At 40.1% G+C, this 22,097-nt stretch overlaps 3 protein-coding genes and 2 long non-coding RNA genes across 12 annotated transcripts; 4 read left to right on the top strand and 1 right to left on the bottom strand.

Annotated features, from left to right (window-relative positions):
- Positions 1 to 435: 435 nt before the first annotated feature.
- On the top strand, positions 436 to 3,903 carry LOC103386019 (uncharacterized). 3 transcript variants are annotated; one of them, XM_008320091.3, is made up of 4 exons: positions 436 to 584; positions 2,372 to 2,500; positions 2,585 to 2,943; positions 3,024 to 3,903. In XM_008320091.3, the coding sequence occupies exons 2-4, from the start codon at positions 2,389 to 2,391 to the stop codon at positions 3,198 to 3,200; spliced, it is 648 nt and encodes a 215-aa protein (XP_008318313.1). In that variant the 5' UTR covers positions 436 to 584; positions 2,372 to 2,388; the 3' UTR covers positions 3,201 to 3,903. The 3 variants fall into 3 exon arrangements, with proteins under 3 accessions (XP_008318313.1, XP_024915999.1, XP_008318315.1); XM_025060231.1 differs by lacking the exon at positions 436 to 584 and adding an exon at positions 631 to 744; XM_008320093.3 differs by lacking the exon at positions 436 to 584 and adding an exon at positions 1,101 to 1,543.
- A 494-nt stretch (positions 3,904 to 4,397) lies between these two features.
- On the top strand, positions 4,398 to 6,231 carry LOC112487740 (uncharacterized). The gene is made up of 2 exons (XR_003051128.1): positions 4,398 to 5,616; positions 5,858 to 6,231. It is a non-coding gene; the product is annotated as an uncharacterized LOC112487740 (long non-coding RNA).
- Positions 6,232 to 6,789: 558 nt separating this feature from the next.
- Positions 6,790 to 13,452, bottom strand: nab2 (NGFI-A binding protein 2 (EGR1 binding protein 2)). Of its 2 annotated transcripts, XM_008320089.3 has the most exons (8): positions 12,906 to 13,452; positions 12,624 to 12,716; positions 10,776 to 11,689; positions 10,539 to 10,672; positions 9,259 to 9,310; positions 9,025 to 9,139; positions 8,704 to 8,889; positions 6,790 to 6,907 (listed from the first exon to the last, which is right to left on the bottom strand). In XM_008320089.3, exons 3-8 carry the CDS (start codon positions 11,676 to 11,678, stop codon positions 6,810 to 6,812), a joined length of 1,488 nt encoding a protein of 495 aa, XP_008318311.1. In that variant the 5' UTR covers positions 11,679 to 11,689; positions 12,624 to 12,716; positions 12,906 to 13,452; the 3' UTR covers positions 6,790 to 6,809. The 2 variants fall into 2 exon arrangements, with proteins under 2 accessions (XP_008318311.1, XP_008318312.1); XM_008320090.3 differs by lacking the exon at positions 12,624 to 12,716.
- Positions 9,041 to 10,532, top strand: LOC112487744 (uncharacterized). The gene is made up of 3 exons (XR_003051136.1): positions 9,041 to 9,167; positions 9,306 to 9,874; positions 9,924 to 10,532. It is a non-coding gene; the product is annotated as an uncharacterized LOC112487744 (long non-coding RNA).
- A 233-nt stretch (positions 13,453 to 13,685) lies between the features above and the next one.
- dnajc14 (DnaJ (Hsp40) homolog, subfamily C, member 14) lies at positions 13,686 to 21,784 on the top strand. Of its 5 annotated transcripts, none has more exons than XR_003051120.1 (9): positions 13,704 to 13,826; positions 14,891 to 14,978; positions 15,208 to 16,635; positions 16,780 to 16,886; positions 17,000 to 17,119; positions 17,634 to 17,794; positions 17,908 to 18,010; positions 18,264 to 20,856; positions 20,931 to 21,784. XR_003051120.1 is itself a non-coding variant. In XM_017036447.2 (8 exons), the coding sequence occupies exons 3-8, from the start codon at positions 15,394 to 15,396 to the stop codon at positions 18,556 to 18,558; spliced, it is 2,028 nt and encodes a 675-aa protein (XP_016891936.1). In that variant the 5' UTR covers positions 13,714 to 13,826; positions 14,913 to 14,978; positions 15,208 to 15,393; the 3' UTR covers positions 18,559 to 21,784. The 5 variants fall into 5 exon arrangements, 1 of the variants encoding a protein (XP_016891936.1); XR_003051119.1 differs by having other exon boundaries at positions 13,714 to 13,826; positions 14,913 to 14,978; XR_003051121.1 differs by lacking the exon at positions 14,891 to 14,978 and having other exon boundaries at positions 13,686 to 13,826.
- The last annotated feature ends 313 nt before the right edge of the window (positions 21,785 to 22,097 follow it).

The raw sequence follows: 22,097 nt of genomic DNA, 5'->3' as shown, positions 1-22,097 counted from the left end.
GTAGCATGACAATTGACATATTTAGAGATTAATGATTTACAACTGTAAGTCTCCCCTCCAAGGGCTTATTCTGCTTGAATATTGACAGTAGTGCCAATGACACTCTATTTTCTCTTGCATAACATTTTCACCCTGAAATGTCCCAAAGTCTTAAAAAGCTCAGAAAATGAGAAAGATGCAGTACAGTATTCATAGACTATTAATACTCTTAAGGGTCTTTTTTTAATTTGAAAAATACACACACGTTTGACTGAACTACAACTGAGTGAATGAGTAAATAATTGTTTGGATGTTTGCTGAGAAACAGACAATCACATAAAAGTCTCCCGGAACATTTTCAGTCTTGCGGGAAGGTTGTATCTTTTATTTTGAAGGAAACCTTGCTCAACGGGATGATTTATTGTGACGAGGTTTACCTGGATACCTGACGTCAACAAGTTTAAGGAAGTTCAGTACTTCCTTGAAGGTGTTGACGTCAGGTAAGCAGTATTAGAGTTCGTCATATTGATCTTTACGACTGAAATCTCAGTCTAACACTGTCTTTGCTAATCCTGCTCCACGTGACCAGAGGACGCTCACAGCAAGTAAACTTTATTTTTTAATGTTTACGGAGGACGTGAGCCTACGTCAGAGTTCGCTAGTTAAGCTTTATGTGTGACACTTAAATAAATAAATCTGTTTGTAGCTGTTGGACTAGAGCACACGATATGTTAGGATGAGCCTGTGACCAGTAGCGCTGTGGGGGTAAGAGGGAATCAAAATTATTTAGTATTTTCTATTGTTCAACTATGGTATTTTTCTTTATCTGTCTTTTTTACAGTAATAAAACTCAAAAATTGCAGCGCTTTAACAGTTCACATGAGCGGCAGGATCGTGTCACTTATGTTGGCACAAAAACATTCATTAAACATGTTTGAGAGACAAATGTCATTCAACAAATGGAAAAGAATGTTTGCATTTAATGTGAATGTTAATCATTATGGATAACATAATATTGTTGGGTTTTTTTTGCATTAAATTCAGGAGTTCTCGAAAGGGACTGGTAACTCACAGTCTCTTAAGTCAATAGTGTGATCTCATTTTCAGCTTATATAGAAAAATAATAATATATTTAGAGTAAATAGTTGCCTTTTGGCTTTCTAGTAGACAAATTGTTACACAGTTAAATCTAATAAATGCTCTTAACTCAGCTGATTTGTTGTGATTCAGATTAAGCTCTTTTCTTACTCATTCCTAATAATTGTCCAAGCTAAGTTACATTAAAACTCCACATTGTAAAAAATCTAATGTTGCTTTTGTGCTTTTCATCCTGTGACACCCTTTTTGAACGAAATGTGTTTTACTTCTCCTTTTCAAAACCTACTTCCTCATGTTTATTTTTTTCCATTGCAACATACAGTGTTTCAGTTGAAGCTCATTTTCCATCAAGTCAGCGTGGATAGAACAGTGTGAACATATTTGTGGTTTATTTCCTCAAATGGTTGTACGGACTCAGCATATAGGTTACCGGTATTTAACCGTTGAAGGAGGTTCGTCAACAACGGTAGGAACATGCTTCAGTTAGCCTCCTTTTATTTAGCAAGTATAGCTATAATATGTTAAAACTATCTCAGGTGTGGTGTGGTAATTCTATATTGTGTATGATTTACTTGCTGCAGTATTGTTTTTCCTAAACGTGTATGATTTACTTGCTGCAGTATTGTGTCTTATGTGTCTTTTGAGGTGATAAAATATCCTGACCCCTTCACTGTGTGTGTCAACATTTTAAACCCTCTGTAGAGCTGCAGGAAGAGATCGATAGATAGAAGTGGTTTGTTGATCTCAGTATGGGAAATTACAAAATGTTTCCTCCTAAATAGTTTATTGGCTATGTGACACTTGCTGTTTTTACCCAGTTGTCTGAGGAAAAAAAAATCAGAGGTGAGGGTTGGAGTATAAGATGGGCTGAGACCTCTTGGTCAGGGAATCTCACTGACCTCTGACCTGCAGGCTGCAGTCAGTGTGTGTTGCGTCCACTGTGCAGAGATTAAACACTGTTTCTTTGACTTTCCAAAGACAAATCCTGAAGTTCCACAACAGGTGTAAATGGTAATAAAATAATAATCTGATAACACGGGAGGTGAGAATTGAGAAGTTGATATGCTTCTCAATGATGATGATATAATCGCACAGGCTTTTATTGTAGTTTGAGGTGTAAAATATTTTCATCAAATAATAATTATAATAGTATTTTAGTAATTTCACAGTCGCAGTTGTGACTTTTAATCACTGGACATTAGCATTTGATTCAACACTACTTGGACAACAGTGCAGACTCTGCCGCCCTCTTCACAACTGTGTTGTTTTCCATTCCCATCTTGTCCAACTGCAGATCATTGAGCCTGTGAGATGGAAGAGGCTTACACTGAACTGTACCAGCAGTTCCTCCGACTGAGGTCACTTTGCCTGAAGCAGGCAGCTCTGTTGAATCAACTTACAACAGCCCTGCAGAAACAAAAAGGTTGGACCAAAGCCTAATTTCAATATTCAGGTTGATGCGTTGCGTGATACAGTGAACACATGCGAATTGTGTGTCTTTCTGCAGATATCAACGTTCTTAATAATGATTTGAGTCACCTGACGTCAATCCCTGTCCAATGTACACAAGAACTTCCTGTGTACTTTCACAAAAAGCCACAACCGCTATCAGCTGCATCACACAACTCGGAAGCGCAATGTCACCTGAATGGCTTCTGTCAAAAAGCGGGGACAGTGTCTGATGTTCTTGCTGAAGATATGTCTAAGCTTAGTATGGATTGGCCTCAGTGGAGAGAGGAGTGTAAGAAGCTGGAACAGTGGAGGGCACCGCTGCCTTCAAAGTGGAAAGGAGCCTGCTTCAGTGACTCTAAAACCTCAGGACAGGCAGTTCAAACTTGTAGTGACAGGACTCTGCATACGGCAAAGGTAGTGTTTAACATCTCTATATTAGCCCTACAGGTTTGTCCATTTCTCAAACTTCCTGTTTCGTACTCTGTTCAAATTAGATGCCAATGTCAGACAGCCCTTCCCACCTCACTGATTTCCTGAGCCAGTCTGGTGGGTTGCTGATGTCAGATGTGTCTCTGCAGTCACACGTCTGTGACTTTTGCCAGGCAGTTTTCCCTGGGGACACAACCACCAAAGGAGAGTTCCTGCGACATCTTCACACCCACATTACATAGACAGTGCTACACCCTACATGTGAAAAAGTTAACCCCTCTGTTGGACATAACACTGACATTATTGAATTATATTCTTGATAGAAATGATAAACAGAATGTAACTTAATTTAACAAATGTCTGCTACTGACGTTATATGTATTTGCATTTGCAAAATATCCAGGTTCTGTAAAGTAAGTATGTTAAACATCAACTTCTATTGGTTTAATTTTGAATTGTCTGTCTATGAGTGTGATGTTGTGTTAAAATGTCTACTTTAAGCAGTTTAAATCAGGCCAAACTGGGGTATTTCAAAAACTGCAGACTCTTAAATCAGAAAATGGTCAAATCTTGTTTATATTTTATTTTGAGAAATATCCTTATAATATATATTTATTATAGACAAATAGGGAAGCAGATACATTTGGCTCAATGCAAACACACGTGCACTAAACTAGTCTAAATCTTAATCTCTTGCATCTTTTGGATGCTTTACTGCCACCTACTGGGTCTATTTTCACACAACTAGGATTGTGCTTTCCATAAAGTGTCTACTACTTACAAATAGGTGGGAAATAATTAATATAGTATTAGAAGACAATGATTAACTAACCACATGCCTATATAAAGACCAAGGTAATACTTTGTAAGATTCTGTTCTTTTGTTTAAAGGAAGTACATACCTCACCTATACAGTAAATTAAATATTATTTTGTATAAAAAATATTATTCTGTATAAAAAAAATGTATTGTGTTGACAGCCACTCTATACCTTTTAAACACTTGAAGCTGTTTAGTCATCTGGGCTCAGCGCTCCAGTACAGAAGGGACTGCTCTAAGAATAGGCTCAGGCATTTAAAGCCGTAATTGATGGTGCTGACAGGTGATTGATGATGGCGCTCCGTTCACTTCCCCAAGGCCCAAGTCAAGAAAAGTCAAGGTGTTTTGAATGCATCTAAGAAATCAGACAGCACCGAAAGTACTTTGCTGTGAATTGCTAGCCCCCACTATTTACAGTTATGGGTTGTCACATTTCTTTTGTTGTCCTTTATGAGCTTTCAAATTAAAATTCTGGCTAACCAGTTGGGTGCTAATTGCCAGTGCTAGCCACAATGACCGCATTAAGTGACTAGCGTTATGTGCTAACCAGTGCTAAACACAGAGGCCTGGATATTTTTTTAAGAGGGGTTGTTAGGGGTTGAAAATTAAAAGCTTTAAGAGGGGTTGTTAGGGGTTGAAAATAAAAAAAAACATAGCTCAAAATAAAAACATTTACATAGTTTTTATCTCCAGCTGTGGTTTGCTAGCAGAGTTGAAAAAGTGACTCAACAATGACCCCAGAAGTCGGCCTAAAATATTTTTGCCCACACATATGACAACCTTTTCATTGTTGTCCCATGACAGACTAAGCTTTGCTCAACTTTTTCCAGCGCAAAAGTAAACTATGTTTTTTATGTAGGAATCTATTATTAAATATGATTAAAATGTGTTTATAATTAAACAGAAAATGTGTAGCTAGGAATAATGGTGCTAGCTAGGAACAACCCCTTCACTGAGAGACATGATGGTGGGTTTAAAATAAAATCTGTGAAATTAAATAAATGATACAAAGTCTTTTACCAAAATTGTGCTTATTATTTAACTAAAAACACTCCAGGTTTGGTTTGTCCGTGCTTGTGAACAGACTCTGATAAGATCACAGGTGAGTCATACCAGCATCAATGCAGATTGTCAGTGCATCAAACGCTACGACAGCTGCCGGTTTGACGTAACTCATGCAGCCTTTTCATCTTTTTTCTGCAGTCTCTCTCCCACACTATGAATATATGCAGAATTAGGTTTTTTTTTATGTATTTATTTGAGAGCGTTAACTGACCTTGAAAAAATCAGAGTGAGTTTTCTTTTCATCTCTGTGTGTTGAACAGAAGTGTTCTGTCTGTGTTGTCCTTTGCTGAGCATCATCTGGGATTGGTCGAGATGATCAATACAAGGATAGGAATAGGAGGAAGAGTAATCACATCAAATACAAATACATTCAAAAAACCCACTGGACAGTAAGCAATAAAATAACGTTTATTGAGGTGTAACAAAATAAATAATCTGTTTCGCAACATAACAAAGTAAGTTCAATAACGCTCAGCAGACAGGAAAGTGTAACCGATTCACAGGAGGCTACCTGATGACACTATTCTTCAGGGTAAAAAAAACTGGCATTAAAGAATCTACAGATATTACACCAAAAGTGTGATGTTTTTTTTAAATCAATTCTGATTGGACTTGTTGGTTAAACTTAGTTACAACAATCAACAATCAAGTACCATGAAAGGTCCGTTTGTAAAGTTCTGCATGTGTTTTTGTTTCCTCAGATGTGGAAGTTGTCCTTCGACAAGAGTCAGTTTGATTGCAACCTATTCACGCCTCCTCAGGATGTTACTGTCAGTAAGTAGAGATGGCACAATCTGTAGCATAAAGCACTTTAAGTGCGGGAGTAAAATAGCTCTTTGTAAGAACAGACCATATACAGTACTATATACACCAGTACAGCACATAGGGTTTTTTTGCTACACTTAAGAAATGCATCAAAAGTTTACACAAATCAACAAATATTTTTTGTAACTTTTGTCAACTTCTCAAGTTCCAAATGCAGAGAGGCTGTACAATTAAACACGTTTTTCCACAGTCTGAACAACAAGCCAGCAAGATCCAAAGCCTACATCTCTGACTCTGAGCATGACTTCATTTTATGAAGACACAACTGAAGGGAATAGAATAATCACCTTTTAAATACAACCGAGTTTAGAAAATCTTCCATATACAGTAAGTGAAACACTGTCTGGAACCCAACAGGTGGAAACCAATTATTTTTTGGACAAATACCAGGCGGCCATTTGTCCTGACATCCTGTTAGACAAGGGTGCTTGAGAGTAAATACTACATGCAAGGAGGTACAAAATATCTCTGGACCTAGGGACAGCAGCCTCATATTTTTCCAAAATGTTTTCCAGGCAGAGGTCGTTAAATAATTTGTCATTGTTTAATGTTGATTTTATCACAGGCAGAGGTCGTTAAATAATTTGTCATGGTTTAATGTTGATTTTATCACAAAAAAAAATACATCTGTAGGTATTATATTGTTACTGTAAAAATGTGGTATTGTGTGACTTTACTTGTGCTCAGCCTGTATAAAATCAGTTGAGTTCATTTCCAAAGTTGCACTGCCCCCTGCTGTGTCAACCACATCCTGCTAATGGTGGATCGTTTTAGGAGACAACTGCACTGCTAATTACAATTTTTAAAACACATCAGGATCTTACATATAAAATCACTTGCTGTTATTATAAGACACAGATCTGATGGACATATACTGCGCCCTAAAATAAGTTAACTAAAATCTAATGGAGAGCAATTCTGAACTTGACCCAAGGACTTTAGCATCCATAAGCCACTGCAGGTTTGTGATCTGAGATGCTGTTAAACAAAGGCAATTGTCTGGTCCATGAGTGTTTTCTCAACATCAGAGGGTTGGGACATCAGTGAGGCACACGTGAAAAAGCCTCTACAGTAACTTAGGAAACTTTCAGAGGAGTTTCATGACAAGCCTGTAGCTCTCTTGGATACCTTATGGCTGCTCTTCATTTTCCTCGATGATTGGAGTTGTCTTTGGTGATACAAGGGCTACTGCTCCTGCACGCTGGTAATGAGCTCCGCTTCTCTATTTTGTTGTCATGATCTGTGGAGAGAGGTAAAGTTCACAATGAGTCAAAAGGGCTGCTCAAAGGACAAGTATTACATAAAAAATGACAGCAGACACTGACTTTCAGACTCAATGAAGTGCTTATGTTTAAGTGATATGTTGAATCAAAATAATTTGGTTAATTAAAACTTAATCAACAACACTACCATAGGCACCAACTACTGTATACAGGGGAACATACAAGAAAAAAAGTAAACTTCAGTTCTGGGTAATGTGAGAAAGTAGACAGAAAGAGGAAACATGTATGAGTTAGAGAGAAAGGGGAAAAAAATACAAAGCCACGTTGAGGCAGATCGACGTCAGAGATTGAACGTATGTCATTTTTGGTTATTTCCGCAGTCCTTTTGGTAGAGGCAGAAGTTGTATAAAGAAGACTGTGCCATTTCCCTGCCCACAGGTTTTATTTTTGTACACTGTCGCTTAGTGAGTCAATGCAACGCCCCTCCAATTACCTCCCACTCCTTCGCCCCCACGCCCCATCCATCCCGCCCTTCAGCCCACACACCTAACACACTCTGACGTCAGTCGCTGCTCAGGAGGGGAGGGAGGAGGGGGGATGGTTTTGCCGCCCACAGAGTACTTCCTCTCCTCCTCTCTCCACCCCCTCATGTCTTCCTTCTCATCATCGCTTCTTCAACTCCTCGACTGCCTTTCACAGTCCAGAATGTCTAACATGCTCAGATCACTTGTTTGTTTTTTTTCCCCTTTTCCTGTGAGAAGCTCTACACTTAAGCCTATCACACAAATGCTTTAATAGTGGCCCCCATCCTCACCCCCTTATCTCATACTCTTTTTTTTCTCCCTACTGTATATATCGCTCTACGCCTCCTTCTGTTTCCCCTTCTAACTTGTATCCTCACTAATTTACAGTCTGGTGAAGTTCAGCTGTGCATGGTGGGAGGCGTCACCTCAGAGAGAATGTGACTCACTGGAGTTCAACATGTAGAGTTATAAAATATTCATTGTTAGGGGAGGTTAGGTCTCCGTCAACTCAACTCCAAAATCTGTTGCACGGTTTTATATTCATTCCCAACGTCCACTTGTAAAAAATGTGTCCTTCTTGATGCGATGAAGGTGAAATTTACAAATTTCCATATTTGGTCAAAATACTGTGTAACACGTCTTGTCTGTGCAAATATTGTTATCAACAGAACTTAAAAAAATATGAAACAGTTAGCCTCATCCTCGGACAGACAACTTCTACTACATCCAGTTTATATTTCTTTACTGTAGGGAGAGATTCTTATAGACTGAATAGTTCAACAAATGAGGCTCCATAAAATATGTTTGTACCAGAATATATCTGTGTAACACGTCTTGTCTGTGCAAATATTGTTATCAACAGAACTTAAAAAAATATGAAACACTTATACAACACTGGGGGGGGGGGGGGGGGGGTTCTTTGGCTTGCCTTTTAAATTAGAAAAGATATCAATAACAAAGGTCCTGGCATTACCAACCCACTGGCATTCTAAAGGCTGTGATCAGCTGCCCTCCTTTTTTTTGTTTTTTGCAGCAGGCAGTTAACCTTGTCCTGCTTACAAAAAAAAAAATTAAGGTGGAATTACGGCCAATAACATCTTCTAGATCAATGCAGACTTTTAACCTGTTGTTATTCATTTTAGCCACACAGCACTCTCCTGGAGAACAGCATGGCTTTGCTCCATCCCATGTTTCTTTGGCTACATTGTCAAGCTGACCGTGGGCAGCCAACGGCAAGCAATTAATTTTCACTTAATGTCTTTATGACATTAATGGTCTGTATTATTCACCTGTTAGATGAGCTCCTTCTGATCCTAGACTGAGCTTTCCAGCCCGATCGTGTGACACCATTCGAGCCAATCGCAGCCCCTCATCCATTAGTGTTTGCTGAATGAGATGGCGACTCCAGCTGGCGTGGTTAGAAGCATCAGTGTGGAGACGGGTTGAAGGAGACTGGTTTCGCTGTGAGCCGATGTCTAACATGACAGAAACGTCTGGGTGTTACTGCTACATTCTTCAAAGACTTAGAGAAAGAAATGGAATCTCTGCAGCAGAATCTACCGTTTGATAGAGTTAACATATTTTCAAGTTATTATATTTGAGATCACTACCTTGTGATACACTGTCGAGACTTTCTGCAGATAGGCTGTCGTCATCTGTCTTCTGGGTCAAGCCCTCCGAGGCCTCCAGGCCAAGATATGAAGACATACTCTCTGGAACGTTTGCCTGAAGCAAACAAGCATAACCTCTGTGTGTAAGTCTTATTAGAAATGGATTAAAACACAATACAAACTTGTACATGGAGTAACAAGATTAAATGCTTCAGCGCTGACCTAGTGACTCACCTCTTGTCTTGCTCTCTTCTGTGACACCACATGGTTCTCATCTGCAGTCGTCCTGCCGGAGAAAAACAAAGCAGCCTTTACAATCGAAGCATCACTTTCCACATGGGACACAGGACTTCCTTCTTTCAGTAAAAGACGTGTTTAGGATGTTATTTTTTTACTATTCATGAATATAGGAATTAAGAGAACAGCGGGTTGATTTGGACATATGGTTGTGTCGTTAGAAGTCTACAAGCTCTGTCTTAATGGAGAAACATTTAATTCTGTTCTTCTGTTAGTTGTGAATGTAACCCTCGGGTCACACAACAAAGCATAATGGAGCGAGTCATTAGGCAGTGCCTCCCCCCTGATGATGCTCAGAATATTAGCAGAAATACAAAGCAGCATGGAACAGCATGGAATTCTGAGTTCATTTAGTAATTATGAAAAACAGAACAAACCCACTTGGCTATAAAGTATTTGAAGATTTCTTTCTTTGATTTTGTCCATTTAAGACTAGTGTTCAGTAAAGTCAAAGTCTGAATCTCTGTTCTGTTGTTGTCTTGCAGTAACTTGTCTGTAGAGGAGAGTTTAATAATCTGAGAATGCACTACTAAACACACAGGCTCTTGTGTAGGTTATGAATACTAGATCCCAACATATGTTAGGCACAGGCTCTTGTGTAGGTTATGAATACAAGATCCCAACATATGTTAGTTAATATTTTGTATTTTCTCAAATGGTGGCTGCAGTTAAACTAAATAAAATTATATTTTATTAACGTAAAATGAATAACGTAAAACAAAATAGTCAAAGAACAAGGTGTAAAATAAGATATGAACAGATACGTTGATGAAATAGAATAAAGTGTACAGGTAAAAATGATAATTACAACAGGATATAAAAGAGCAGTAAAGTGAGGTGGATAAAACAATAATAACACATTTAAAAATCGTAAGCTACAGTACACTGTGCAAAAAATATTATTAAAGAAACCTAAATAAAAATGGAGATCAGTGAGAAGACAACATGACACAAATGAAAGTTTGTAAAAGTAGGTTTTAAGAAGAGACTTAAAAGATGTGACTGAGTCCACAGGCCTCGTCTCCTCAGTCGGTGGACGGTGATGAAGCTGTTATGAGATCAGAATTGTAACTTATAATAACTTAAAATCTATTCTAAATCTGACTGGAGGTGATGTGATGTTACAACTGTCCACCTAACCATTGTTAGTATAAACACACACGTGCTGACCCACATTTAATACATCAGAGTGCAGTGGTGAGCTGGTGATGGTTTACCTTGCATGCTTTAGTGTGGAAGTGTAGGCACACTTTCTGGCTACTTGCCGAGCGAGAGAAAACAGCTCCACCCGTCTCAACAAAAGGGCATTGTCACGCATACAGAACTGGGCTGCAGCCTCATTGATGATCAGCTGTAAAGAGAAGGAGGAGGATTAGCAATAACAAATTACACCAGATACAAGTTGTTTTGTTTGGTCTGAATTCACCTGCGCTGCTTTGTTTGGTGGTTATTACCTCGTGGTGTGTCAGCTGTTTGCCTTCCCTCCTTTTGGAGTCGAAGCGCCCATAAATGAGACTGTACTTTCGGATCTCTTCTTCTTTGTTTGTGTCCTGGGAACCCATTTTGAAAATGTGCCCCACAGTCTTTGCCAGCTTCTTATTCATCCTTAGCAGTGTCTTGACTTCTGCAGGATCTGACCTGGGCAGGGTCATGAGAAGTCTCTCCACACTCTCCCCAACTGCTCTGGCCGTCTCCCCATCCAGCTGCCCTCCGGGCCAGGCTGACAGAACTGCTGGGGCAAAAGAAACAGAGGGGTTTGGAGATGAAGACGGTCCAGGAGGACATGTCGACAGCGGTGGACTTGGAGGCTCCTCCTCTAACCCAGATGCAGAGGTGCAGTTTCCTTCTGTCTCTGGACTGAGCCAGTGTGGGTCCATGGGGGACAGGTTTTCCCTGTAGTGTGTGTCCGGTGGTTGTGGTGAAGCCTGGGAGCAGGGACTTCTCGGACTCCCGCTGTGCATCGGAGTGAGGCATGCTCGGTCCTCCCTTTCACACGGTGATCCTGGCTGCCCATTGCTCACAGATTTCCTGGGTCCACCTGCTGACCCACTCGTGCCCATACAGTCCACTTTGAACAACGGGATGCCCCCAAGTGGGATGTTGGACACCGGCTGATTGAAAAGGGCAGGGTTTGCCGCCCAGTCTCTGAGGGCCTTTTGCAGCCTACGCACATGCAGTGGCTTAGTGGCCATGCCAACTAGTGCCATTATCTCCAGGAACTCCTCCTCCGCTGCCTCACATAGCTGCTGCACGTCGTCACCGCCCTGCTGGATGAAGGTTTCATAATAGGCCAGCAGGTTGGCCCTCTGCAGCACCCGATACAGCTGCAGCTCTCCAAGTGTGCGTGGCAAAGACATGGCACACAGCACTGAAAGTTGAAAGATTAGGTGAGAAAAAGGAAAATGTGAACCTGCAGGGTTCATTTTTGATCGTTATAATGTTTGCCAATTAATACAACAATGCTTTTATCTTAAAAATAGGGTGGGTCATGAGCCAGTCGTGTGCTGTGGTACTGACCTAGGTGGGTCAGATGATAGGTTAATACAGTGATTACTAGTTTTCTTATACTGTAAAGAAAATGAGCCTGTCTGGGAAACAGAAACATGGGAACCTAATTTTGAAAAGTGAAGACCACTGCTTTATCAATCAAGGGACTCTCTTGTGTTTCCCTTCCTGTAGTTTTTGGAGCAGTTAGTCCTGTTTTTAAAAACTGTGGCTAGAACCCAGATTATTCTGACCGTCAAGAGACTTTTGTTAAACATTTTTACAAAAAACTTTTTCATAAGGTATATATAAAAAAACCTTTTAAAAAAAGGTTACTCTCACCAAATTAATTTGAGGTGAAATTACAATAAACAATTCTAAAAGTAAGTTTTGTAATAACATAAAAAGAAAAAGTGTTGTGTTTCAATTTAAATATAAACCAATGTGTCAGAGGTCTTCAATGACCCACCATACTGCAGGAGGTCATGACGTTTTTTTTAGGTAAAAGTTTAAAATATATTTCCTTAACCTTTACTTGATCCCTGCTCTATCTGTCTTAATATGATGTAAATAGTTGTACGTTCTTAACAGTTTAGGGACCAGTTTATCAGGTGCCTCTGATCCCTACAGTTTACAGGACCCTTTATGTAGAACCATTTATCGAGAGTAAAACACAAGAAGTTTACAGGACCCTTTATGTAGAACCAGTTATCGAGAGTAAAACACAGAAGCATATTATTGTATTGTTAACAATTATATTTAAATTGCGTTTTTAATCAAATTTATGTTTAGAATAAAGTTGTGTATCTCTGGCTTACCGTATCCAGGCCAGGCAGATGTGGACACACGCAGTAGACGGGCGTATTTACGCAAAGGTGTCTCTCCAATCAAGGATGTCACAGGTCAGAAAACTGACAAGAAAGAAATTTAAACTAAAGCTACTCTTTTTGTGCGAAGCCGTAACTAGCCGTAACTACAACACGGCAGTAATAAACAACTCGTCTGAGTTCACATGAAAGAAACACCGACTCAAATTAATTTCCGACGACAGATGTTTTAGCAGAAAAGCAACACACTGATGATCCAGTTGGTTCTCTTACCCTATGTGTCCGCGGCAAGCTTCGCCTGTTCCGATCGCCGTAGTAAATCCCCTGTGCGTATCGTACCTCGTCTGAAATCACTGGCAGAAATCCTCCTTCGGCGAACCGTATTGGTTGCTGGCTGCCTTTTTGCTGTCTGCGTGGGCTGGAGAATGACGGGGGCGGACTGCAGCACGCCATCTGACCGAAAAAGAGCCTTCCTCTCCCTGTAGAGAGGCGGCTTTCAAACAGGGGATGTGGGTTGTGATGGAGGGGGGTTGAAATTAACCCTGTGTGTCTTCAAGACCGGGGTCCTATGCTAAAACATTTTTGGGGATGTGTGTGGGTGGGGGGGTTCCTAGATCCTTGCCATATTTTAGTCATCTATTGTGCATAATATAATGCCAGGTAGGAAAATGCGTTTGGAGTGTTTATTCATGTTTTAAAATGGATTAATTAAACACATTCTATTTGCAACATTATACACAATATAGTTATTATATTGTGCATAAGTGGAAATAAAGATTTTTCATTTGCTTCATAAACAAAGAACCGGTGTCCGTCACAGTTTCATATGAGAAAAATAAATTATTTTATGCAAAGTTTAGCTGTAAATTAGACTGAACTACGTATACAGTCTGTGAAAGTCCATGCTTGTTTTTGGTGAAGTATTACATTATTTAAAATGCATTGGGGAGATTTGACAGGCAAAAATGGTTTGTGACTTAAAGTAGCCTATTAATGACAGCGATAATTATCATCTCAAACGCTAGGGAAGGACTTGGCAGCATTGAGCAGCTGTTCCCTGGCGCCAGTTAACACAGAAGAAGAACGTCGGACGGAAGTAGAAAACGAAGCAACAGAAGAAGAAGTGGTGGCTGTATAAAATATCTCGACACTTGGCTGTCTGTTAGCAAACAAGGTTACACACCTAACTAAAAGGTACACACGACATTGTTTTGTTTTATATACAATTAAATAACGACGTGTCTACTAACTAGTGTCGCCTAAGACCTACTCACGCCTTCCTACGTCAGGGCCACAGTAAGAGACAGTCGTAAATATTAACAACTCCGTCTCTGTTATTAGCTAACAGTTAGCTCCTTCTCGCCTTCCTGCTTGCTCCAGAAAGATTTTGGCAAGTTGCTGCCGTATTGGCTTTCCAATACCGTGTTCCGCTCGGCTCTGTGGAAATATAGACGTGATCGGTCGTAAATTTAAGTCGGTGTCTCTTTTGCCTTTCGTCCACCTTCGCCAACAGACAGGCTAACTGCTTAGACATCCTGTTTTATGTCGTTATAGTTTAAGTAGGAGACCTCTGTCAGATCGCCTTTATCGTCTTAAAACATTTTCAGCTTTTTCTAGAATGCACCAAGTTCGAATGATGTATTCGAACTGTATGTCGTCTTCATGGCTAACCAATGTGCAACACAAAAATGCATTGTAGTTCAAATGTCATCTGATGTGTACACATGAGAATGGAGTAATTGGTTCATGAAACATCTAGAGAATTGAGGTCCAGTATTGATCGCATACAGGTTTGTCTCTATCTCAGTTCACTCACTTCATGATGGGTGTACAGATAGTAGTGTGTTGTTCTAGCTACAGTATAGGCCCCGTTTCAATGGTTATATTCGTTGTAACATCTATCATCTACTTTATAAAAGCTCTTTGCAGCTTCCAGTGCAACACAATTATTGCTGTTTTTTTGTTTTTGTTTTTTGTTTTTACAAATGTGGAGTTGAACAAGCAAATGATAACTTTCAGCATAACCTTTTGTGGTGTTACCTGTCTTACCTGTCTTACCGATATATGGATACCTTTTGTGGTGTTACCTGTCTTACCGATATATGGACATCTATATTTTTATTTCTTTAAATGTTGTTTGCTGATTTTAACAGCTACAAGTGCTTGCAACAGAGCGCTGCACACACAAGAAGCCATGTTAGAGATGTTTTTAACCTTTTTTACTTAGTCATTTGTTTTATAATTCTAAACGCCATCAGGTCAATGTTTCACATCCAACAGGAGGCTTGCTGCCAGACTGTGGACTCCATTGCTTAGCTGTATATTTCACTATGGACTTGCAAACAGGTACAGACAGTAGGAGATTGAAACTAATTAATTTATATGACTATACCAATTGTACTTAATTAAAATATTTACTAAGTAAAGAAATATTTTGTAATACATTAGAAAAAGAAAATATAGAAATATGCTTAACTACGCACAATCCTGGGTTGGATTGTAAAGTACGTTATTTTATTTGCAAATTGTATTGCATTAATGTCTGCTTGTTTATACCTTATTCTCCTGATTCCAGGAATATCAGCATGATGTGACACCAGTAAGATGCTGATATGCCGAATCGGCGACTGACCTGCATGAGCTACCAGTCTTGCATCTTGATAAGAATCTGGACAGACTTACTTTACTCTGTGGATCGAGGATGTGAGTTAGTGTTAATTTCCAGTCTTTCCTGCACTTTAGTCCAGCAGCTGTAAAGAACATGGAGAAGGAAGCAGCTGAGAAGGAAGGTATTAAAAATGAAGAGATCCACAACGAAGATTCTAACTTTGAGGAAGAATCTTGTCAGTGTGAGGCAGATGATGACTGTAAACACAAGGTGGAAACCACGTGTAACAAATCTCAGGACAAGTCGAACCCAGACACTCTACGGGGCTGTGGAATCGATGAGGTGGAGTTTTACGGATCTACAGCAGAGTGTGAGCAGGCTTCTGATGAAATAGAGTTTGATGGTGCTGAGGATCACGAGAAGGCTGTATGTCAAGAAGAAGAAGAAGAAGATGATGATGATGTTGAGGAGGATGAAGAAGAAGAAGAAGAAGATTATGATGAAACTGTTAAGGAGCAGGAAATAAATGGAGAATCTGGTTTGGGGAATTTGGCCAGTGGACGGAGATACAAACTAAAGAGCAGCGGTTCATTTTCAGAGCAAGGCAGTCAGAGCACTTTTTTTTCCAGTCAAAAAAGCAATGTTATGTCCAGTGGTGGTCGCCACAAACAGACCCGCAGACGTAACCATCACCACCATCAACAGAACCGAGGACGCAGGCGGACAGGGAACCAGATCATCTTAGCTTTCAAAGAAATGCTGTCAGAATCTCTCAGCTTCTGGTGCATTTCCTGCATCCACATGATGATTGAGATTATTGTCACTTTAACTCACAACTGTGGAGTTGGTGTAGAGACTGGAGGATTGAAACTGTACAGCTTTGGGCAGCAACTCCTTCAGAAGGTCACAGATATCCCTGGTTTGAAGGCAGATGCTAATCGAATTTTGAAATGGACTAAATGCACAGGAATAGAAGTGGTTAATAAAATAGTTAGGTCAGTAAAATGGATGAAATCAGCTGCCTTATCTTGTTTTGGACTTTTTTGTGCTTTAGTTTTTTTTGGGTCCCAATGGGCAAAGGCAATGTTGGTCCGGGTAGGCGGGGAGCGTGGAAAACTCTACTGGACAGCTTTTCAGGACTCAAGGTTTTGGAAACGGATAGTTTCCCTTCTGGAAAAAGTACAGAGTTGGTTCAGGAGAGACAGCCATGCAACCATGTCCAACCAGGAGTCACCGAGCAGAGCAGGGAGGAGCCAATCAGGCCAGGAGCTAGAGAGGCTTCTGGCTCTGGCAGAGGTTCCAGAGAATGAACTCGACCCCTTTACAGTGCTTGGTGTGGAGTTACACGCCACTGAGGCTGAGCTAAAGAAGGCCTACAGACAGCTGGCTGTCCAGGTGTGTACAATGTTTTTAATAGTGTGAAACGTATTTAGTGCGTAATAAAAAGTTACAACAGCATGACTGAAATTGTGACTAATAATGTCAATATTGGACTTTCTCTTTACTTACCAGAGCTTTTCTTTGTGACTTCACATTCAGGTTCATCCAGACAAGAATAAACACCCACGGGCTGGAGAGGCATTCAAAGTGCTGAGAGCTGCCTGGGATATTGTCAGTAACCCAGAGACTCGACGAGAGTATGAGTTGTAAGTGCACAGAAAATAGTATAAAGTATAAACTTCCACTTAAAATTGACATCTTCCTTGATAACCTGCAATCTAAAACACAGCGGCATCACATTTATTTAATTCCCCCACAGGAAACGCATGGCAGCGACTGAGCTCTCAAAGTCCATGAATGAGTTCCTCACCAAACTGCAGGACGACCTGAAGGAAGCCATGAACACCATGATGTGCACCAAGTGTGAGGGCAAACACAAGTTGTGACTTCACATTCAGGTTCATCCAGACAAGAATAAACACCCACGGGCTGGAGAGGCATTCAAAGTGCTGAGAGCTGCCTGGGATATTGTCAGTAACCCAGAGACTCGACGAGAGTATGAGTTGTAAGTGCACAGAAAATAGTATAAAGTATAAACTTCCACTTAAAATTGACATCTTCCTTGATAACCTGCAATCTAAAACACAGCGGCATCACATTTATTTAATTCCCCCACAGGAAACGCATGGCAGCGACTGAGCTCTCAAAGTCCATGAATGAGTTCCTCACCAAACTGCAGGACGACCTGAAGGAAGCCATGAACACCATGATGTGCACCAAGTGTGAGGGTAAACACAAGTACGTCCTCACTCACACCACCAACATCACACACACACACAAAGACCTCAGGATTTTCTGCTCACTCTCAACTCAAACACACACTGATGAGTCAGGTCTTGTGCAGTAGACCTTGTGTGAGATTCTTATTTCTCTCGTGACCTGTTCGTGTGCAGGCGGTTTGAGATGGATCGTGATCCAGCTGAGGCCCGTTTCTGTGCCGAATGCAACCGTTGCCATAGTGCCGAGGAGGGAGACCTTTGGGCTGAGTCCAGCATGTTGGGCTTACGCATCACCTACTTTGCATGTATGGACGGCAAAGTCTATGATATTACAGGTAAATGCCATAAATTTATTAGACTTTGTTGTTGAGAGTTTTTTTTTTGTCTCTGGATTTACGTGTCTCTCTCTGTCATGTCGTGTCATGTCTTTTGTGCTGCTGTGTCTCAGAGTGGGCCGGTTGTCAGAGAATAGGCATTTCCCCTGACACACATCGTGTGCCCTATCACATTTCCTTTGGTTCGAAGAACAACAGCAGCGCCACACGACACAGGTACTGACACTGATATTGTTATTGGTATCAGTCCATCCCTAGTGAAATCGCCTTTGTTTGATATGTTGACTGAATGTCTCTCATTTGAAATCAACACCAGTAAAACCTGGATTTCACTGTTAAAAAAGTCCTACTACGGCTATAAATTATTTTTAATTTTTCAAATGATCACAAAGCAGGAAAAGCACTACTAAATGAGAGGTAATATTTCACCCCTAAAAGTTTTTTTAAACACATCGTCTTTTCTCTTCAGGACAAATCCTGAGCACAGCCCAGGGCCACCCAATCCCGCTGATCTGCAGGACTTCTTCAACCGCATCTTTAAAGGAGGTCCTCCCACCGACCCGGCCACAAATGGGAGCTTTTTCCCATCAAGTCCACCTCATCATCACCCTCCTGGTGCAGGGGTGCCGCCTTTCTCTCCTCCCCCAGGTCAGACTGGCTTCCACATGCCACCGGGTCAGAGACCAGAGGCCAGTGAGCCTTGGGCCGAAGGTGGCAAACCCCCCAGGAGGAGAAAAAAGGTCCGTAAACCCTTCCAGAGGTGAAGTCTGCTGACCTCAGTGTATCGACAAAGCAACACAGGGACACCAATGATAATGGCCATGTTTGTGTATTGCCTGTCTGTCGGCATGCCACAGTGTGAACTGGTGAGTAATTGTGTGGATAAGCTCAGATCAGCCACAAGGGGGAGAAAGAGTGATTGGACCTAGTGTAGGTACAGGAGGGCTGAAGGAGATGGCAGTGATGGTGCTTTACCTCTCATTTGACTCTTTTTTTCGTTCCTCTGACAGCTGTAGCCTCGACATTGAAATACCCATCAGGATGCTGTTATGAAACTTAAAAAAATTCTGCCAAATCTTGCATTTCAAAACTACAGTGTAGGAGTCAATATTTTCCCCCAATGTTTTGCAAACATCTTGTCAAGAAGATTAAGACAAGACTGTCAGGAGAATTTCAGACAGTTGGACAGCGAAAAAACAAATAATTGACATGAAGTACATCTAAAACAACAAACCTGTGTCTGTGTTACTCGCAGCACGTGGACTCAGTATGTGTTGGTTGTTCTGCACCTGACCCTAAGACTGACAGCCGCCTAGTCATAACCACCAAATCTAAATTATTGTTGTTTTTTATTTTACTCCATACCACCTCGCTCTGTCCCCGTCATTGATCTGCTGGCACATCAACAAAATCTTCTCAAATATTTAGTTTGACTTTGTGATTGTAGGAACTTTGTGTGCCCGGTTTTTTTCTGTTGTACTGCTGCTACATTAGAGAGTTCTTTTGGTACGTTTAAAAAAAACAGTCAGATTTGCATTCTAAATGGTTGAATTTACTACTATAATTATTATTAATTTGCTCATGTAGCTGTTTGTTGAGAAGTTGTTGAGATTCACAACAGAATGAAAGTCCTTTAGAAAAGATTTTTTTTTCATAAAATATAATACTGCCCCCTATTGATCTGATTTTGTTGCAGGTCTTTCAAACATCAAAAATAAAAGGTACGGTCTTGATTTTACGAATTGTAGGAGAAAAATACGTTTGTTCTGATTGCAGTTGTCTACAGAACTGAGATTATTGCCTTAGTTTTGCTAAACAAAAAATACTAAAGTATCATTGTGGACATGCAGAGCTGCAACAAAGAACTATTCACATTATTTTTTTATATTTGCTCCAAAGATTATCCAAACTATGGGAGATGTTGATCTGAAATCAGAATATGTTGGCAATTATGATGCCAGGGAAATAGTTTTCTTTTATTTACAAAACTCAAGCCGTACTTGACTTTCAAAAGACTTCTGCGCTAATAAGACAATACTGGAATAACTGTCCAGTAATTGGCTAATCAATGCAGAAGTATTGCTGTAAAAGTAACCCCACCACATATGTATTTTTTGTCCTAATGGAACTACTGTTTCATTGGTTCCTGGCTGCTTTGTAACAATGTGACATCACAGAGCTGAGGAAACACCAGTTCAAGAGGTCAGGAGAAGATCTTAATCTGAATCCAAACACATTCACTTTTTTTAGAGTCCACAGTGTTGCTGTGTCTAACATGGTGAGCAGTGTTTGTTGTGTTTGACACTTTAATCTTCAGAGGATCATTTAAGAACTGTTGTTGTTGTTTACATCTATTACGTGAAGATTGTGAGACTTAGGTGATTTAGCTTTTGACAAAAGGCTGTTTGTCTTTTTTTTTTTAATGAATGACTGTTTATTATAAACGCCATGTTTGTTTGTTTCTTTGGTTTGTGTTAATTTGCACACCAATGCCTGTAACAATGTTACAGGGTTTTGAAGAATCATTTGTGTTTGATGCAGATTCCTGCAGCTTCTGCTGCCCAGGTGGTGTCGCTCACTCTGCTATTTACTGTTTCTTTAACTTACTTTCAAAAAAATTGCAAAACAATATTTTTAAGTTGAAGTTAGGCAACGTTACCCTTCACCTTAAGGAGAAATCGTGTTGTTTTTAACCCACAGAGCTGATGAAATGTCAGTAATGTAAAAGGTGTTTGAACATGGACAAAGAAACTAAAAAGAGAGATTTTTAGTTGCTGCTCAATGTGCTCAAAATGTTATTAGTGTAATATCACATTGACATTAGCAGTTTGTAACACCACATTGTACAAGATTAATATAAGCTCAGTGTTGGTCCAGGCAGAAACGTACATCTGTTTAAAAAGATGTCTTTACTGCGACCAGTCACCCCACCCAACCCCTCCCATGTTGACACATTGACAGCTATTGCTTTAAAACTCTACTAAATGTAATGTAAAACACTACTTCCTACACACAGCTATTCTCATTGAACAAAGGAAGTACAATGACAATGTACAATGTAAGTGTCAGTCCCCTACTCTGGGACAAATAGTCAATTATAAAATTGATATTCATTTGTCTTGCTAAGACTCTGCAGTGGTAGCTTTGTGCCCTGAAGTTGGCGCCTGCCCCCTATTTTTAGGAACCGTTGCTATAAGTAAACAAAGGAAATGAGGATTTTCAACTGCGTGTACAAACACTGGGTTGTGTCTTCAACCTAGATACAACTGGTTCATGTTGACCTAGTAATATCTCACGTTTAGTTTTCTTTTATTATACTGACATTGGCGACAGAGCTGTGTTGAAAACGTTCAGATTTCTCCTCTGGTATCTGGCTGAAACTTGGCTGAAACATTTTATGCAGAGTGCATGTGAGCTAAGAGGCTCAAAAATGACTTATTTCTCAAATATAGCTCAAGGTTATTGAAGCAGCATGCTAAATTTAATAGTCTCTATTTCTTTACATCATGGTTTGCGTTTGTTGTTTCTTTACAGATTTACTTTAAACTTTGATCAAGGACTGACAGTTTAGATATCAGTCTTATGTTGTCCTGCAGAACAATAGAACTTTGTTTCATTTTTCTTTTATTCAGCAGCTTGTATTATTTTATTTTTTTTATGATTCTTCCCACATTTACATTAGAACTGCTGTCAGTCCCTGTGGTTCTGACAAGTCCACTCGGACATGAGATTGTCAAGTTCTGTTCATCGGAGGTAGCAGTTCAAAGTCCAAGAAGTCACAGGGGAAGCACCTGCTTTTTTCTTCTTTCTTTTCTTCTCAAGAGAATATGCAGATGTATTGCAAAAAAATATCCGACAATCATCAGGGTCTTTTGTAGGGAATGATAACGTGTGGAGAGTTCCCTTGCTAGAAAACACTTTGAAATCTCGCTGTTGGGTTTCGTTTCCCCGCTTTCTCTGGTTTTCAAAGTAAAGATTATTTCCTATAAACTGTTTAATGTGTTCTGTCTTTTAGACCACTGCACTCTGAGTGTCAGGGTGAAGTTACACGTTTCTATTTTTGCCTAAATTTCCTTGAACATTTTAATCTGAACTCCTATTTTACTTAACGCCTTGTTAGTCTTTTCCATTCTCTGACCTTATAACAGAGCGTGTTAGAGCTTTGGAGAGAAGGCGGGACGTGTGGTAATCTGCTCCTTAAAAGGAGGTTCTGTGAGTGGTACAGATTCCTGAGCAAAGTCTAATTTCAGTTTTAATCCCTGTCGTGTAATCAGCATTCAGCAGATTGGAAGATTTACCACAG

Source organism: Cynoglossus semilaevis, chromosome 11 (assembly GCF_000523025.1).
Source record: "Cynoglossus semilaevis isolate Cse_v1.0 chromosome 11, Cse_v1.0, whole genome shotgun sequence".
In the NCBI taxonomy this organism is placed as follows: domain Eukaryota; kingdom Metazoa; phylum Chordata; class Actinopteri; order Pleuronectiformes; family Cynoglossidae; genus Cynoglossus; species Cynoglossus semilaevis.
The sequence above is the reverse complement of the archived record's forward strand: the minus strand, read 5'-3'. Positions and strand labels throughout refer to the sequence as shown.

Bases quoted from the DNA above. Each gene is read 5' to 3' on its own strand.
- nab2 (XM_008320089.3), bottom strand. From the start codon at position 11,678: ATGTCTTTGCCACGCACACTTGGAGAGCTGCAGCTGTATCGGGTGCTG. The intron at 10,673-10,775 runs GTAATAACCACC...TTCTCTTTACAG, and splicing joins AACAGCTGACACACCACGAG to CTGATCATCAATGAGGCTGC. The intron at 9,311-10,538 runs GTAAACCATCAC...TTTCTCCGGCAG, and splicing joins TCCACACTAAAGCATGCAAG to GACGACTGCAGATGAGAACC.
- dnajc14 (XM_017036447.2), top strand. From the start codon at position 15,394: ATGGAGAAGGAAGCAGCTGAGAAGGAAGGTATTAAAAATGAAGAGATC. The intron at 16,636-16,779 runs GTGTGTACAATG...CTTCACATTCAG, and splicing joins ACAGACAGCTGGCTGTCCAG to GTTCATCCAGACAAGAATAA. The intron at 17,795-17,907 runs GTAAATGCCATA...GCTGTGTCTCAG, and splicing joins CAAAGTCTATGATATTACAG to AGTGGGCCGGTTGTCAGAGA.
- LOC103386019 (XM_008320091.3), top strand. From the start codon at position 2,389: ATGGAAGAGGCTTACACTGAACTGTACCAGCAGTTCCTCCGACTGAGG. The intron at 2,501-2,584 runs GTTGGACCAAAG...GTCTTTCTGCAG, and splicing joins AGCCCTGCAGAAACAAAAAG to ATATCAACGTTCTTAATAAT. The intron at 2,944-3,023 runs GTAGTGTTTAAC...TGTTCAAATTAG, and splicing joins GGACTCTGCATACGGCAAAG to ATGCCAATGTCAGACAGCCC.